We start from the raw sequence: 19097 nt of genomic DNA on the forward strand, positions 1-19097 counted from the left end.
GAAATGAGAGAGAATTATTTTGGCATGAACAAGAAAGCTAAAGACCATCGAGAGTATTTAAAAGAAATAACATTTTGAGCAGATTGTTTCCATTATCTAATTCATAATTAGGACAATTTTTGGTTAAAATTTTTTTTTTCGTCATAGCAAAATGAAGAAACCATTCACACGAATATTGAGGGGGGGGGGGGCTGAGCCGGGTCTTCAAAAAATATTCGTGGGGGGGGGGGGGTTCGGGCCCATGGGCCGGATACAAGTTTACGCCTATGTATATGACGGTGAATACAGACGCACAACAAGAAATTGTTATCACCTCGAAGATGCGACTCACTTTAATTTCATTTTTTTGTTCTTTTTTAAACATAAACAGGTGTTTTGTTTCTCGAATTAAATTGATAAGACAGCAGGAAAAGAAAGTAGTTGTGATAAAAACTTAAATAGTCGGGTTTTTTTTATCATAGCTGATTGGTACGGAATAACATTTTCTTTCAACTGCAACTACACCAGTAGAAACAAAGATGTTTGTTAGCCTCGCAGCTGCTCTGCTGCTTGCTTTTGCTGCTGCAGCGGATCTTAGAGGTGAGAATCGGTATCGTAGTCACCCTACCATCGTGTGATATAGAAATATAGAAAATTATACGAATTTTAACGTGCCGAAAATTTTTCTCTAAAAAATCTTGCTACAACATTCTCTGTAACGAGTACACTGTAAAAGTCCAGATAGGTAGTATTAGTATACTTTTTATTATGTAATTTTTTCACATTAGAATATGAGTTTCAGAATTTTTTGTGTTCATGGCACCCTTGGATTAGGCATACCCTTATTAGGCATCACAGCACACGTTTGATATAACGTTAATCCTAAAATATCTCGCCCCCCCCCCCCGAACGTTCTTGATACAACATCGAGAAACACCATTCAAGGGTGTATCGACAGTTCCGCATGGTGCATTTCCGCGCATGGGGAATTTGGGGACGATTCCGCACAGCCCATTCCCGCACTTGCGAAAACAAAGGTCCTTCTTGTCTTTTTTTTCTGTTTTTATTCCTGTCTCTTCCCTACCATAAATGGCCTGAAGTTATAAGGGGGTTGTATCCCCATGAAATTGTGCCACTGAAATAATCTTTGACTCGTGCTTTTTCAACTAATTTCTCATAATTTAAATATATATATATATATATATATATATATATATAAAAGAAAACAACCTTTAATATGTGAATACATCATCATTGTATATGTTAAAATATATATTCACTTTATTTTTTGCCGCTGTGGTGGTCGAGTGGTTATAGTGACGGACTCGTGATGCGAGGATCCGGGTTCGAACCCCACAGTGGTGGTCGGCTGAAGTTGGTTTTCTGTGGTTCCCAACTTCAAGGCGCGAATGCGAGCCGATCTCCCAGCTAAAAAGTCTCGCCACAGAGAGCAACAGGCCTACAACGTTACAAATATTCAATCATTACACTTCACTCACAATTTGAAGTATAGGTGGCAGCACTGAAATATCATACACAACACTAGCTACACACTCAGACTGTTAGGTGTACACACTCACTTTGTTCCAGACTCTGCCACGAAGCCGGACTGGCAGAGATCTCGGCAACGGGATAAGTTCGGTGGCAGAGCCCCTGGCGTTCATGTGGTCCTTAGGTTCAGAAAGGTTGAGAAATGCTTTGCTAAAACATATGTATTAAAAAAAAAAATTTACTCTCTGGCAAGAGCTTTTTAATATTTAAAAAACTTTCGCATCATACAGTATTCACTATATGGAATAGAGCCGCTGTGGTGGTCGAGTGGTTATAGAGCCGGACTCGTGATGGGAGGATCCGGGTTCGAACCCCACAGTGGTGGTCGGCTGAAGTTGGTTTTCTGTGGTTCCCAACTTCAAGGCGCAAATGCGAGCCGATCTCCCCGTTAAAAAGTCTCGCCACAGAGAGCAACAGTCCTACAACAATAAATCATTCAATCATAACACTTCACTCATAGTTAGAAAAACGAGTGGCAGATGGCAGCACTACACATAACAAGCATTACAGAGAAACAACAAAAACTTCACGCCAGGTTTCACTACACGTACACGCACATTCCCGCATGTACCGATTCATTGGGGGGTTCCGGGGGGGTTTGTGGGCGGGGCACATGTGTGGTGTAGTAGTAGTAGGTAGGGCCTCCAAAAAAATGGCTCGGGGATCCATGATGTTCTTAAGTCAGCCACCTCGTTGGGCAATTTGCCTGTTGTGGCGTTGTATTTGTATTTATATTTTTTACCGTAGATCAGAACAACAGAAGAACTCCAAATCACAACGTTTCCTTCTAAGGCTTGCACAGTAGGCGCAGTAAAATATCTTACCTTTTTTCCTACGCAATGTACTACATGAAATTGATTCTTCAATAAATTCTTCAATACGCAAAAGGGCGTAGGTGAATAATCCCCCCCCCCCTGTTCACTATATAATCTCCCCTTTCCCGTTCGAAGAGCCTTTATTCGCTTACCGCAATATCCATAGCATGTTTTCAAATTTGACACATGGACACATTTCTCTTCAAATCGAGATGAGTTCTATTTGAACCTCTGAAACTGAAAATTTCACTGATATTTTAGGGGTTTTGATTTGTTTGCAAAATTTTTACAATAGACTCCGGCGGTGCGCTAGTCCAGCCGGTCCAGTAATCCGGCGTTTTTAGGAGTGGTTTCTTCGTGCACAGATGAGGAAATCATGTCACTGCATGTCTTTGCAAAGAATTTTATATTATTTAAAAATGGATTTTTTCAATTAACTTTCGGTATTCGGGTGATTTCGGTAATCCTGCACACTCCGGTTTGATATGTGTCGGATTAGCAAGAGTATTGTATTTCAATCCACAATATACAGTATATACAGGAAATATCTACAAAAGTTTGAAATACATCCATTAACGAAACTTGAAAGGTTCGATAGTCGAAGACTTGATGCCGCGAGCACAAAGGATCGAGAACTCTTGAGCACCATGACGCTCGCGTGCAAAAGATTGTAGATGGCTGCTGTACAGACAGTGTCGCACGCTTGTCACCATCACGTTTGTTGTAGATTTATAGTATTCGCTAGTGACAAAGGCCGAAATGGTCTTTAAAGCTTCAAGAACTTTTTCGCGGATGGGACTTTTAAAAATTGTTGTAAGCAGTTTTATCAGTTGTATACGATTCATGCAGACATAAGTAGGAATGATGAAGAAGTCACAATAGTTCCTATAGTTTTTGCTTTGCCTGAAAAAAAAAACCCCGAAGGATTCTTATGCAAAGCTATTTACTGTTTTAAAAGAAGCCAGATGGAATCCTCAGTCAGTGACTGTAGATTTTGAAATTGCATCAATAAAGGCTCTAGAAAGACTCTTCCCACTAACCAAAATTTTCGGATGCAATTTCCATTTCAACCAATGTCTATGGCGGCAAGTACAGTCCTTAGGGCTGGTAAATTATTACAAGAGCAATGATGAAGTAAGATTACATGTGCGTATGTGTGCAGCATTAGCACATCTACCATTGGAAGATGTAGATAACGGGTGTCTATCCATCCAGGAAAACTCTTCTACAAACCCAAGAATTTTATGATTACTTTGTAAAAGAGTGGTTCGAAAATTTGGAGTTGAAAACAATATTTGGAAATGTAATAAAAAAAAACCACAGAACAAACAACGTCTTAGAAGGATGGCATAAGAGATTCAAATCCATTATGGGTAAACCAAATCCAAAGATCAGAATGATGATTCTGGGTATGAAAGAGGAATCCAAATAGTGACTTCTACATGAGTCGAGCAAAAGTGGATTTAGAGGGCAAAAAAGATGCGCAAGGTACGCTAAACTGGACAGACGCATTTCATCACATTCTGCTCAATTATGCAAGCACGAAAGATATCAAAAAATGTTTGGAGTCTCTAGCTTATATTGCAAAATTGGAGTAAACTTTTGCAACAGAAGTTTAGTATGTGTTTTAACATGTATAACCGGGAAATAAAAAAATATTCAAAGAAAAAATTATCACAATACTTCATAGCTAATTAGATTTTATTAACCATGTTTCTCTTTTTCACCCGAAATATTCTTCATGCTTTTTCATTATAGCACAGAATTATTTTTGAATTAATAAATGAAATTTATTGTATATATAAATTTTTTTTCTTAATTATAAAATATAAAATAATTATAAAAATAAAAATGATTTTTATTTCTATAATAAAAAAACACAATATTTATATATATTGTGTTTTTTTCTCTTTCTTTCTTAATAAACTATATTTTCTACATAAAAAAAAAAAATATTTTGTAGGCAAATTCACGCGCGCGCGCGCGTTTATTATTTAATAATTATTTCTTATTTGGAGCTCCGCCTGTTTTCCTGCATGATGTAAATGTGCTTTTGAAAAATTTTAAAACAAGGTTTTTTCAAACAAGAAAGTAAAAATTTTGCATTTCACACTATTTTCAATTATAATATTTATGTTGAGGATTCAAATTCATTTTACACGCTAAATCAATAAGTGTGATAAATTTTAGGACGTACACCTCCGAACGATTTTTTCCAGAGGAAATGGGCGGAGTGACAAAACTGTTCATTTGAAGAAAGAAAAGGGTTTAAATATTTTGTAAACAATGATGATTCTTTATCAGCATAAATATTCATATTTCAAATCTGTAAATTATTGATTTATTTTATGAGTTAATCCTGATGTCCTAAACTGTATATTCAACATGACTGATGTAGACGAAAAACTATTTTAGGAAGATTTGCTCTCTCTCTCTCCTGCCAACGACTGAGGCATCGTGTGGGCTGGATCAAAGAAAGCATAATAATTAACACACACGTGTACAACGTATTATATCTAATATTCATACACAGGTTAAGGTAAAAGTGAAAAATTCGGTAGTTAAACATACAAAGGCCACGACAGGCAAATTGCCCGAAGAGATGGCTGAAACCATTATGCCCATAAAAAATATGGATGTCAAATATAACTAAAATACCCAATATAAAAGCATATGTCACCAAAAAAAAAATAATAATAATAATAATAATACTGTATATAATACACTGCCCACATAAAAAGATTATGGTTGTCTTATTTAAGTATGAATAGCTTCTCGATCTATCCCACTATGTCTATTGTATTTCCTTTGTGTTAGAATTCGCAACCCCGGAGGCAAGCTATTCCATTGACAACCCTACTAGAGAAAAACTCCCTCTGTCACCACACAATATGGAATTTTTCCTTAATAAACGATATTGCGTCCCCTTGCCGAAGCAGTTGACTGACGGAGTATTAATAACTCAAAATCCATCCTATCCATCCCAATTAAAATTTTATACAAACACTTTGATTATATACTCCCACCAACTGCGTTTCTCCAACGTAAACATATTCAAGAAATTAAGTCTTTTTTCATAGCTCAAGCCTTATGTGCCAACAAGAGCACGCACAATACTTCTCTGCACTCCATCAACCAAGTCTGTCTCTCTGTAGGTGTAGTGTCCAAAACCTTACGGCATACTCCAGTGCAGGACGAAATAAGACTCAGAAAAGCGAAGAATGACTCTAGGAAAACGCGAAGAGACCTTTTTGTAAAAGCAAATTCTGATCCATTATGCTTAACCATTTTGGTTAGTTTAATAGATTCTGTTCAAATACCAAGACTTCATCACATTTATCGGTGATTATGTATATTCCTCAGTTCGTAAGGTCGTATTGGTAAATACAATAAATCTTCAACGAATTAATTGAATTTACCAAAAATTATGCATTCGATCGGTAATGCTGGTTTTATTTGTACATAATTATGTGTGTGAAGAAAATCTGTCGACGCTTATTTTAATTTAATTTTTATGGAAAAATACGTGTCGTGGACGTATCGCAAACTAATAAACAGGTTATATGAAAACAAGAGAAGTGATAATTTTTTTCACATTTATCAAATATACAGACTTCAATTAGGAATTATGGATAATCACCGGTAAAATGATAAACACATTAAAATTCATTCAATTTACCGAGGCGATCAGTGATTATGCATAATCACAACTTTAGCAACTTTCCGTAACATTTATGGGTAAAAAATAGTTTGGAGTGAAACATTCCAAAAAAATTCGACAAACTCGAGTGATAAAAAAAAATAGTTGAAGTAAATTACACCAATGTAATGTGGATACAGCCCCTATACAACTTCTGTCCACTTCAGGAAAGCAATAAAAGAAAGTAGGGGTTAGAAAGAAAAAAAAGAAGATACTTGGGAAGGGGCTTGATTGTGCGGAAATGTGTACAAAATCTCCCCTATGCGGAAATGCACCGTGCGGATCTGCCGCCAGACCCATTCAAGAACCACTTTATAAGGTCAAAGGGTCGTTACTGTTTAGTTAGTAATTGCCAACAAATATTGATACAAACCTATTATTTCTCCCTCTGGCTCAGGTCCCTTTCACACGGAGCGGATGCGGACGCGGGTCCGCATACCCTTTCACACGAGCATTCGCCCGCATCTTTAGTTTGAAATTCGTGCATATAAACTGTTTTTTCGCAATTTTTGTAATTATTTTTCTCCTTCACCCCTGATTCAGTGCCTATAGGAAGCCTAGAGCCCCATAGAATATGGGTCTAAAGATGTCTTCATTCCGATCCTCACAAGTAGTCGATGGGAAAAAATGTCTTAAAATATTTTCAAAACATTTTGAAAAAAAATCTGTCTTTTCGGAAAAATATGAAAGAAAAATTCCAAAAACATCCAATGTTCGAAAAATCCAATCCAAAACATTCGATGTTACAAAAAAAAAATAAAAAATCAGGAGATATCAAAGAATTTGCAAGTAGGAAAAAAAGGGAGGGGTGGAGACTTTCAAAATGTCTGTGCTTAAAAATATTCACATCACAATTCTGTCTTAGGCCGGGATTACACTATAAAAGATTTATAAAAGTTCGTTTATAAAACTTGAAAAATGCAACCAATAGGCGGATCAGTTAAGTTCGCTCGAATGTAACAGATGTGTTTATTGGTAACACTTTTCGAGTTTTATAAAATAATTTTTAACAAAGTTTTATAGTGTAATACCAGCCTTAGGCCGGGATTACACTATAAAAGTTTTGTAAAAGCTCTTTGATGAAACGTGAAAAATTCAACCAATATTCAACCATTTGCTTGAATGCAACCGATGCGCCTATTGGTGGAATTTTTCAACTTTTATGAAAGTTCCTTTATAAAACTTTATAGTATAATCCCGGCCTTAAGTCCGGATTACACTATAAAAACTTTATAATAATTCTTTTAAAAAAAACTAATAAATTTATTAGTTGCTTTTTTCAAGTTTTATAAAATAACATTCATACACCTTTTATAGTGATTAAATCCCATCCTTAGATTAGTCACTTCTGAAATATAAAATTTCATTTTTTTAAGTTTATAGACTGAATATCGAGTAAAATATACTTGTAGTTTTCGGGGGAACCACCAAAAATATTCAAGTGCTAGAATCCTCAAACGTCTTGATCCGGCCCTGAGTGAACACCGTACGTGGATAACGTTGTTTAATAAAAGTTCTTAAAGTTTAAAAAAATTAAAAGATTAAAAAAATAAAGAATATTTAAAATAATATTTCAAATATTTATATTTTTTAAATAATTTTAAATATTTATATTTTTTAAATAATTTTAAATATTTATATTTTTTAAATAATTTTAAAAATTTAAAAAGAAAAAAAAATTAAAATTTTTTAATTAAATTTAAAAGTTATTAAAGTATGTAGCCAATTAAATATTCTTAATGAACAGAACGGCTTATAATTTTGGTCCCGTCAATGGCCGTTGTTGGCAGGTTTTATTGTATAAATTGTAAAGTATGGACAAAAGGCAGTTAAAGTTGCTATATCTGAATCTCAGAAGGAAACAGAAGGATAGACGTATGTGGGTACATCATATTTTGATTAACAGGGACCTTCACATGGTGTTTTTAAGGGTATTTATGGCAAAAATTAAAAAAATTCCGTGCAAAATCATCTTTAAAAAGTAGCCAAAGATGCGGACGAATTCGCTCCGCATCCGTATCGTGTGAATAGCCCCGAATAACCCAATTGTCAAAACTTCTATGTGCTGATGCGGAACCCGCACTTGGGTTTTGACACATGCGGACGACGTCTGGACCCGCATGAACATTGCCTAAGTGCGGAGATATTTCGGCTCGTCTGAAAGGCTCAGTATATTCCAATTGTCAAAACTTCTTCCGGACCGGCGTCCGCATCCGCTCCGTGTGAAAGGCTTTTCAGTCGGCTCTTTATTTATTTCACCACTTTTTTTTTCCCTTCGTAGTGAATCTCGGAGATCTTCCCATGCAAAATCCGGACCTATTCCAAGGAGACATCCTCGGCGTCTTTGGACCAGACGTAAGCATACAAAATATTGCATTACTCACTTGGTACGATTTTCGTAAATGCAGCGCACATGAATAGTTATTTCGGAATTGCATTTGTTTCGAATCACGGGCAAGAGTGCGATGCACGAAATCTCGCGTGATCATCCTACGACTAACAATAGCACGGTGGATGTTGCGCTGCTCTTGAGAATGCTTATTCGAGAATATTTCCCACATAACAAATACTCAAATTTTAAGTGTTCTTTTCGCAGGATAAAAATACTATTCCAGATGAGAAGAGCAGGTGGCCACAAGCGACGATTCCGTACGTCATTGACCCATCTCTCGGCAAGTAGCATTCTTTATCCCTTTACTTGTGATTCATTTTGTCAGAGCTAACCTCACGGGTGTGTCCACTCAGGGCAGCGCAAATGAAAAAAATATTAATTTAAAAAAAGTTGTGTCAATAAAACAACATGACTACGCTTTTCATGAATATTCTGTAAATACAGTACTATACGGTGTAACGTATTTCGAATGTAAGGACACCCTGCATTTTGTAGTTAAACCAAAACGCGGGGATCTAATCGTTAATTTAGGATTTTGATCAAAAAATGAATTATTGAATTCGTGGAAACTTACCTGGAGAAGACCTTTAATAGCACCCCCACTCCCTTGCCATAGTCATCTTATATCTTAACAAATAGTGAAAGATATATAAAATTCTTGTTGGGCCTACGAGCTGTAGTCCTGATATCTGCATAACATGAAAGTTCAAGCATCTACCACCTTTACTGCAAAATATAGAAGACATATGGCAGCACCAGCAAGAACACGAAACAAGCGTAACTCTGACAACATAAAATACATTAGGACCATGCATACATACACTCACACAACTCGTTTCGATGTGTACCGATTACTTAGAAATTCCGTAGAGAAATGCGTAACAGGTGCATGTCCGATTAAGTAGTAGTAACCCCTTCCCAACACATTCTTCGTTTGCGTTCTTTACTTTTAAATTGTTTTACAGGCGTCTACAACCGGATGCTATGCGTTGTCCTTCAGTGGTTTCCTGAAATTTCTCTGTGAACGGATGTCAGATATATTTCACTAGCTATAATACCATAGCTGCCAACTTTTGAAAATGAAAATTCGGGAGATTTTCGCGCGAACCCGTATTTTATGCTAAAACCACTCCCTAATAAATACAATAGGGATTTTTCCAAATAAAATAGGGATTTTCCAAGCATAAAAGTTAAAGCGTAGGGAATAAAATCCCTACTTAAAAACTAGTCAAATTAAAATAGGGATTTTACTCACATGGAAGTTAAACCCTTGGAAATAAAATTCCTACGCAAAAAACAAGTGAAATTGGAGGCCAAAACTTCAGTGATGTAAAAATAAATATTGTGTTCAATCAGAAACGCTGTGAACAAACATTCTGCGCGAATGACCCCAAAATCATCGGAAGATGAAGGAAAACACCGTCAATTTTTGAAGAACACTGACTTTTTGTGACACTTGCTTGATGGTTTTTTTTTTTCATTTCACATGAGTGATTATGTCAGTCTTCCCATGACCGATGTTTATGTCCGTAACACAACTTGTACAAAAAGGAAAAGTCGCCCTCTTCTGGAACGTTTGATGAAAGGAAATTCATCGGAATAAGTATCTTTAAAATTGATTAAATATGTTTTTGCTTATCAGTATTCATGCTTTGTTATATTGCACGTACGTAACTTCAACAAAAGAAATTTTGACCATATACGCGTCACTAGAATCTTCAATTATTATCCAGGACTATTAGCTGCTAAGAAATTTCCCTGCAGGATGACAAACAACTTTCTTGTTACCATCAGAGGGTTTGTAAAACTTCCTTAAAAAGGGAATTTCCCCATTTACGACGTGTGACGTCATTTCGAAAAAAAAAGGGCTTCATGCCCCACAAGAAATTTCTTAGGGATTGTTTTCATAAGCGGGGATTTTTTTTTAATGAAGTAGGGAATGTGTAGGGACAATTAGGGATTTTTGTGATTTTCGTAAAAATTCGGGAGATTTAAGAACTTTTCGGGAGGTCGAGCAATGAAGCTAAAATTCGGGAGATTCCCGAAAAATTCGGGAGACTTGGCAGCTATGTAATACCCGGCGGCGCTCGGGTTTTCTTCAGTGAGGCTTTTTGGATCACGTGATATCTCCCTCTTTCTTTGAGGAACATACAAACCGTGTCTAAGTTAACCAATATGGCAACTTCCTACGCGTCTAATGAAATAAACAAATCTAGATATAAAGAAACGTAGAAATGAATACATTTTTTTCCTTTTTTAAGGAGCGCGCGCGCGTGCCAACTTGGTATTTCAATCCCCCTCCCCCCTGAACTTCAAGTTATGCATCTGCCTGTTTCTGCTTCAAAAAATGCTTAATTAAAGCTGTGGAATTTCTTCGATGTACTTTACGGGCCCATAATTAATTTTAAAACATCCTAAACTATATTAATTTATGCAGTTGAATATTAAAAGACAATATGGAGGTATTAATTTTTATGCTTGAGAAGATATAAATAAAAAGTTCAAATCAATGTTATAGCATGGATATCGAACTCAAAAGTAAGTCTGGCTAATTACTTCATATCTAATTTTTTGGGCATCGTATATAAGCGAACTCAATATTTTAAAAATCGAGAATTCAATGCAATTTTTAAAATTGTTGATGTGGCAGAAAACCCCAATAAATGTCCTCATTTCTACAGTAAAATCGGCAATTTTACCACTGATTTCTATGGGGATCGTCCTTTGACTGTCCCTGAAAGTGATGCTGATGATGATTCTGACGTCTGTTCAAAAAGTTCTCATTACTGGGAGGATTGAAAAAGTGGCAAACCATTACAAAGGCATAAACTATTACACATATTCTTACAGGATTAGAGAAGTGACAAACCATTGTAAAGGCATATACAACATATTCCTCATTATGGTGTGCCTATAATGTATGGCAGGAGCAAAGCGGCTCGAGATTTAATACAGCTTTAGGCAGGAGTAATCAACCTCGTTAATTCCAGAGCTCGGTCTCTTTTCTCATTCCATATAATGCGATGAATTATGAATCCGATTCCTGAAATTCTTTGGCCGTAACGAATAGTCTACATCGAATGTTATTTCCAATGTATGGATACGCTCTTAATTTTATTCTATTTCTTCTTTTATAGCGGAGATAATAGTATCATCGTCATAACTGCTACACTCGCTGTGAAAATATGATTTCTTTTATCTATCCCGGTTCATTAAGTACAGAAAGCTGTGATGTCATAAAGTACAGGAGGTGAAGTGGCGTTTTTACTCGGTTTCCCGGTCATGGAGATTTCTCCTTTGTACCGCCGTTGTGAAGGAGAACGGTAATTAGAGTCGTTCAGTCTCTCGACCTCCAGGCTACTCGCGATCGATTCGAGTTTTGCCATGTGAAGAGAGCCTAGTGGCTTGAGTCTCTTTAATATTGTACAGTGAAGGCTGGGGTACTGCGATAGCAACCGGTTTACGCATGGGTTAAAAAAGCAAAGCAAAAGTCTGGCTTATTTATTTATTACCCCAGAGCGAGCATATGTGTGTGTGTGTAGACGTACCTAATTAAATACAATATTCTGAAATCTACGATGAGCGAAGGAGAGTTTCAAGGATCCTGTGCACTCGCGATAATTATTAACCGTATCACAGAGGAAAATCATCTTGCATCTCTTATTAAATTAATTAATTACATTAATTAACATTAAATAAGAGGCCAAATTTGTTTCTTTCTTCTCTGTTCATATCCCAATCTCTTTACAGAGCAATACACCACAGCTATAACGCAGGCGATGGAGGACTATCACACCAAAACATGCGTCAGGTTCAAGCCTAAAACTGAAGAGAAAAATTACATTCGACTATTTGCTGGCAGAGGGTGAGTCGGTCTGTGTTAATTACCAAACTATGGACTGCTGCTCTTGTTCGTCTTCGGATGCTAGAAAGACTTTAAAAAAAAAAATGAAATGACAACATGGATATCCTAATATATTTGCTGGTTTATTATTTTTTAAATGTTCCTGTGATTGAGAATTTTCAAAGGGCTGCTTAAAAAAAAAAGAGTTAAAGAAACGTCCTTTTGGGTCTAACACACGCGCCTCTCCAATCTCGTTTAATATCCTATAGTTTACGCCTTTCTACTCACATCTAATTTCTAGCCTCTCGTTTCTATCCGGAATCCATGAACACGCGATCCATCGCCGCGAACATGGTGAGGCGACCAAGAGTGTGTGAAAACAGTTGTATTATTCGGTTATGCACAGCACCTCCTGAAGGAGTGAGACAAAGGAGAGAAAAAGGCAACTTCACGAGGTGCGCCACTCGCACAAACAAGTTTGTTTTTGCCTCTATCTGCTTATTTTTGCTATCTGCTGATCGGAACGTTTTTTCCCTTTTTGTTTATGACTGACCATCTTAAAGGTTGTAATTTGAAAAGTCCCTACTTAACGAGTCTTTAGATCATGAAATAGTACTACTGACTAAATTTCATATGTATAGCTTCTTCTCTATATAAAATTTGAACCGCCCCCCCCCCCAGGGGAGATGAATTTTAAAAAATCTTTTCTAAGTGATTCTCTGCATTACAAAATAGAAATACTGACCAAATTTCGTACTTCATTTCGCCTACCGTGATTCTCTGTATAACTTTCAGACCCCCTCTCCTATGACCCCTTTAGGGATGAAATTTCGAAAAAAAAAACTTTTGTAGTGAGTCTTTGCATCATAAAATGGAACTACTTATCGAATTTCATATTTGTAGTTTTATCGATTTCGGCTCGGCATGATTTTTCTATGCAACCTTAGGGGGGATTTTTCTATCCCCCTTATATGCCCCTCCCTTAGGGGTAAAATTTCGAAAAATCTCTTCGTAGCTAGTCTTTACGCCATGAACTAAATATACAGACCAAATTATAGCTTCAGAGGTTTCGCCTCGGCGTGATTTCTCTAGTCCCGTTAACATTGGAAATGGGGTAAAAGCAGTTTAAGATTCGCTTCCAGAATTTTTATCAATTTCTGCTCCCCATTTCTTTCCTTACGAGGGGGAAAAGTTGTCAAGCGGGAGCTAGAACTCCCAATGCTACCGCAATATTGCACATGTAAACGGGGCTTCTATGTTATCTTTGAACCCCCTTATGATCCTCCTTAAAGGAATCAAATTTGAAAAACCCCTTTCTTAGTGAGGTCCTACATCATGAAATGAAACTACTCACAAAATTTATATTTATAGCTTCAGCGGTTTCGGCTCGGCGATGATTAGTGGGTCAGTCAGTCAGGACATGTTATTTTATATACATAGATTATGTAAAATAATTCTTTCTACGTACGAAGGGGTCCAAGATTATTTTCGCACTGAATACCGCGTCTCATAGAAGCCTGATTTCAGTACCTAGTTGACCACTCTGTACAATTACGATGCGCAGCATCAAAACTTGCGGCAAAACTTTGCAAGTTTTGACAAACCGTCAAAACTTGCGGCTGTGTTGACGACAGTCCACTAGATTCAAAGCTAAAAAAGTGGGTAGTTTGAAATTTTGGAACAGTTCTGCTAATTAAATACTGAAAAATAGTTTAATTTATTTAATCTTTGATCATGTAAATTGAAAACCGGACAAACAGGCATCCTGAAAGTACTTATCGGGACAGTTCACTTTTTAGCAGTCCCGGTTTTCCCGGACATCTCTTCCTCCACACCTATACGGTTTTTCTTCTTAGTTGCAAATATGGTACCTCGTATCTTTTCATCCCACAATGTGCAATTCATCTCAATGTCTAAAGCACTTCAATCTGGATACCAGACTCGTCGTCCATCTTTGAGCTAAGAACAGGTTTGCCGCTCCAAGTGAAGCCTCGGAAATCGTTAAAAAAAATACGTTAACCAAAATTATAATGCTGATTAATACTAAAAACGTTCTTTCTTTTAAATTCCGCAGCTGTTATTCGTACGTGGGAATGTCTGGTGGTTCGCAGCCTGTATCCCTGGGTCGAGGATGCATATACAAAGGTACGATTGTTCACGAGCTAGGTCACGCATTGGGCTTCTTCCACGAACAAAACCGGTCCGACAGAGACGAGTATCTCATCATCTACTGGCAGAACATCCAGACAGGTAAACTATGAATGTGTCATAGTATCATTTTTTGCTGTACCATTTTCTGCACACGAGAACCAATTTCTCCGGGATGAATAAAATATTGCAGTTAGACATTTTTTTTCCATATGCTTCACCGAGAGGTCGGAGTAGGGGGTCTATTACGCTGTAGTAGAACGAAGTCGTTAGTGACGTCATGCGCTTAACACAAATAATTCTCAACGACCCGTCTAACGTAAACCTCTACGAACATTGTTAAGAATTGATTTTTCTCACCATCCGTCGACTTATCATTATCAATTTTACGAAAAACTGTCTGGGCCGAGTCTAGCGTTAGTTACCAAAGAGATGGACCAATCAGATAATTTTCTCTGCTGCTAATAATCATCATCACTACCAACGAGTGCGGCAGCACATGCGTTGGTATTATTATTATTATTACATTTTTGTGTTCATTTTGTGTGGTTTGTGTGTGTGTTATCCCTAATTTTTGTAAGCTATACATATTTTTTTTTTAATTCATCAGGATCCTTTTTATTTTCGTAAAAATGGCTGTGAAAGAGGTAGGGTATGCACACACATGAAACTCGCACACAGAAATTTTCTAAATTTACTGATTTTCTAAATTAATAATGCTCAATTAATTTTCAAAACGACTGGCAAAAATTTCATCAAATTCTCATATTTTTACATATTTATCTACCTTCATTAGAGTAAAATAAAAATTAGTGCATTTAAGACTTTAATTAAATATTGAATGGTTGTTGCATCGCACTTTGCAAGTGTCAAGAAAATGTAGTTCTACGTAGAGAAATAGTTCTGAAGATGAGGAAGAACCCTGCTGAGCGAAAGCAGCAAAAAAAAGTTGTTCCCCCCAACCCATGACAAATGTTCGCCTGGATGGAATGAATCACTTCCCCCGATACATGGATTATGAAAATGCAATTGAAATGCAGATTACCAGAATGCAAATCAAGAACCAGGGTGATCTATATAAAATGTCAAATGTATTTGTGCGATTTGAAAAATAATTGTTTCGAAAAGTATACCATTTTTTATGTGAAAAATAGTATATATATTGCTGAATTGTGAAACACTAATAACGTGTCAATTCCTCATGCCTGTTGTGAGTTAATTTCAATTAATGTTGTGGTTTAAATTTGTAAGTAATAAGTATTCATCTAACTATATATTTCACTGTGGTTTAAATGTTTCGTGTTTCTATTCATTTGAATCCTGAGGGATACATGTGTACCTAAAATTTCTATTACCCCCGAATACTTACAGAAAAGTTTTCTTTTTTATTACAGTCTACAAACACTAAAGAAACATAAAATCGATAAATATTTTTTTAACTGTTTTTGAAACTTCGGGTTTGAAGAGTATAGAAGAATATTTACGATAGTTACGGTTAAGTATTAATTAATATTCCTGGTTGACGGAAAAGTGGTGGGTGGCTCTCAGTATTTTTCTGTGGATTTCTAATTTCGAGGTGCGAATGAAGAGACCCTGCTCTCTAATTTTCTCCCCCTAATTTTTTTTTAATTTAGCAAAGATACCACAGTTGCGGAGATATAAGAATGATATACTTCAATCATACATCATATATGATACATCATACATTCATATATGATACATCATACATTCATATATGATACATCATACATTCATATATGATACCAAATGTCTGTACGTAAAAGTGTTAATGAAAGCCGCAAATAGCAACCAACTGCCTAAAAATACGTTTATATCTCAAAAACATCCGTCCAGCACAGGAAGCTCATTGTTCATTCAAATAATTGCATTAAAGGAATTCATTCAGCGTTGAAATTGAAAAATAAATTGAATACCGCGGTCCTACTGGTCAGCAGACATTATGACTGGTCCGCTAAACGAAATCTGCTCTTAATAATATAATAATTCCTTTTCCTAAATATATTATCAATTAGAAGAGTGATATTCCACCAAGAGGGTGCAAAAAGTCATAAAAACAATTAGAGCTGTAGTCGAACTTCATAAACCCACCACTATCGATTATGTGGCTGATATTTTTTCAGAAATAAACATTTATCATTCGACATTCAAACGGCTGATATAATACAAAACGACTGTGGATTGGTGATTCTCCCATAGGAGATCAATGCATCACCGCGCGGAGGGGGCGAAGTTTTTCGTTACTGGTCCCTACGATCACCGCGATTTTTTTTCTCGGTGGTTCGATTGTTTAATCCGTGGTCTCGGACCAGCGGACCACCAATTATTCCGAACGCTGTCATTGCTTCCACAATCACCTTTGTCTACAGTTTTCTCTCTTTTTCACCCTACAGGTATGGAAAGTCAGTTCGCGCTACTGAAACCTAACGATAATTTACTGCTGGACACCTTTGACTACAATTCCATCATGTTGTACGGAAATACAGCATTCTCTAAAGATGGTGTATCCGATACTATGGTTGCAAGAACTGGACAGCAGCTGTTGGAGACGTATGAAAAGTCAGGTCTTAGCCCCAGCGACGTCACGAGAGTCAGAAAGATGTACAACTGCTAGAGATGTAAGCTCCAGTCAATATGAATGTCGCCTCCAAAGCAATATGTATTTTTTTACTTTTGAGCCAATGTGTGTGTGAGTTCTTTTTCTTTCCTTCCTTCGCCACATCGCATTCGAATAACATTTCATTGCTACTATGTCAATGGTATCCCTTTCTTTTTCTGAATAAGCAATATAATAAACTATATACGTTGAAATTATTAGTTGTGTAAAAAAAGCGTATTATATATATATATACGATTAAAATCGAGTGTAGAGTTCACAGAACCGTTCAAAACACGCGAAAAGTGCGGCAGGGTTAGTTAGGTAACGCCTCAGGTTTGATGTGCCGAAAACATTTCTACCGCGAAAATACAAATTTTGCAGAGATAACATGATTTATATGTTACTCTCCACGTGTCTATGCAAGATATACAGAAAACCGGATGTTGTGTGAAATGCTCATTTTTTTTAGGAAAGAAAAAAAATAAAAAGGCATCTCCACGGGGAATCGAACCCGGGTTCCTCGTTTGTAGAACGAATACTCTCAACAACTAAGCTACAGAGGATATAGACAATTTCCTTCCTTGGAGCGTATATATGCCGAACCCTGTAGAGAGGCAGATGAATGTTTCTTTGCCAAAAGCTACCCCAACTAACATTTTCAAAAATAAGCATCTTCACACAATATCCAGTTTTCTGTATATCGTGCATAGACAAGTGGAAAGCGACATCATATCATGCATAACATATGTTACGGTAAAGGCGGATACACGCTACAATGACGTCACGTGTAACCACGTGACGTCAGATGGTGCGGGATCATATTAGACATTATACGGTGTGCACGCTGGTGTGATGCATTAAGACCAAAACACACTACGATGTTGAATTTGTGAAATCTTATTCGTGGAAATTCTATGGCGTGCATATTCTGTGACGTGGGAATTCCACGTCACAGAATTTCCACGAATTAGAATTCACAACGTCTCTGACATGACATGAAATCACGCCACGTCAGTTTAGTGTGTTTCAGCCTTTATACCATCAGTCGAAGTGTAGCCGTTGTGTGCGTTGGTCGTGGTACCTACTATTATTTTGAGAACTAATATTTTGATTTTTTCTCAAAACGAAGATTTATTGACAAAGGCCGGTATTACACTATAAAAGTTTTTGAAAATTTCTTTCATAAAACTTAAATGCAATTTTCAAGTTCTGTAAAGTATTTTCATCAAACTTTTATAGTGTAATCCTGGCCGTACACTACTTGAACCTTGTCCATGCGGAACTCACGTTAGAAAATTAATTATATGATACAGCTTTTTCGATGTGAGCTGAACATAACAAGACGGTCATCTGCTCCTTTTTTATATATTTTTGTTTATAGTCGAAGGTTTGAGAGAGAGACCCAAAGTAATAAAAAACCAAAGTCAAACAACCCCACACACACACTCCCTTCTTTCTCTCTCTCTTTTAAGGCCGAACACATACTTTCGTCATAATCTACGAACTCTAAAATTCGCGTCTGCTTGCGGCGACTATTGACATGTAACGTCTATTGAACTGACAGCTGTCGGGTTGATAACCCGAATTTTATAAATATGAAAAAAATATTCAAATGAGTCAAGTATGTCTGATGAATATAGTCGGACCCCGATATAATGATAACAAATTTGACGATCGTACCCCGATATAATGATAACAAATTTGACGATCGTACCCCGATATAATGATAACAAATTTTACGATCGTACCCCGATGTAATGATCCCATATTTTACGATCGTGCTCCGATATAATGATACAATACATGTATGAATAATTATGTATATCATATAGTACGTTTTATCATGTTTACGAACGATGCGACGCATGGTTAATATGCATAATCGCCAGTAAAAACTACAATTTTTTATTAGATATTAAATTTACCAATGATGCTTGGGTACTATGCATAATCATCGGTAAAAGTGATAAATTTAGGGCAGTTTATCAAACTCACCAAGACGATTAGTAAGTACATAATAATCAGTTATTATGTATAATAACCGCATATAT

General features: G+C 36.5%; 1 protein-coding gene across 2 annotated transcripts; it reads left to right on the forward strand.

Annotated features, from left to right (window-relative positions):
* Positions 1-432: 432 nt before the first annotated feature.
* LOC149084290 (astacin-like metalloprotease toxin 5) lies at positions 433-17261 on the forward strand. 2 transcript variants are annotated; one of them, XM_089234657.1, is made up of 6 exons: positions 433-579; positions 8327-8400; positions 8642-8717; positions 12188-12302; positions 14356-14531; positions 16841-17261. In XM_089234657.1, exons 1-6 carry the CDS (start codon positions 519-521, stop codon positions 17059-17061), a joined length of 723 nt encoding a protein of 240 aa, XP_089090783.1. In that variant the 5' UTR covers positions 433-518; the 3' UTR covers positions 17062-17261. The 2 variants fall into 2 exon arrangements, with proteins under 2 accessions (XP_089090783.1, XP_089090784.1); XM_089234658.1 differs by having other exon boundaries at positions 464-724.
* Positions 17262-19097: the final 1836 nt, after the last annotated feature.

This window comes from Pholcus phalangioides, unplaced genomic scaffold (assembly GCF_987345545.1).
Source record: "Pholcus phalangioides strain wild (caught in Gottingen) unplaced genomic scaffold, Ppha-v1.0 ptg000008l_1, whole genome shotgun sequence".
Taxonomy (NCBI): domain Eukaryota; kingdom Metazoa; phylum Arthropoda; class Arachnida; order Araneae; family Pholcidae; genus Pholcus; species Pholcus phalangioides.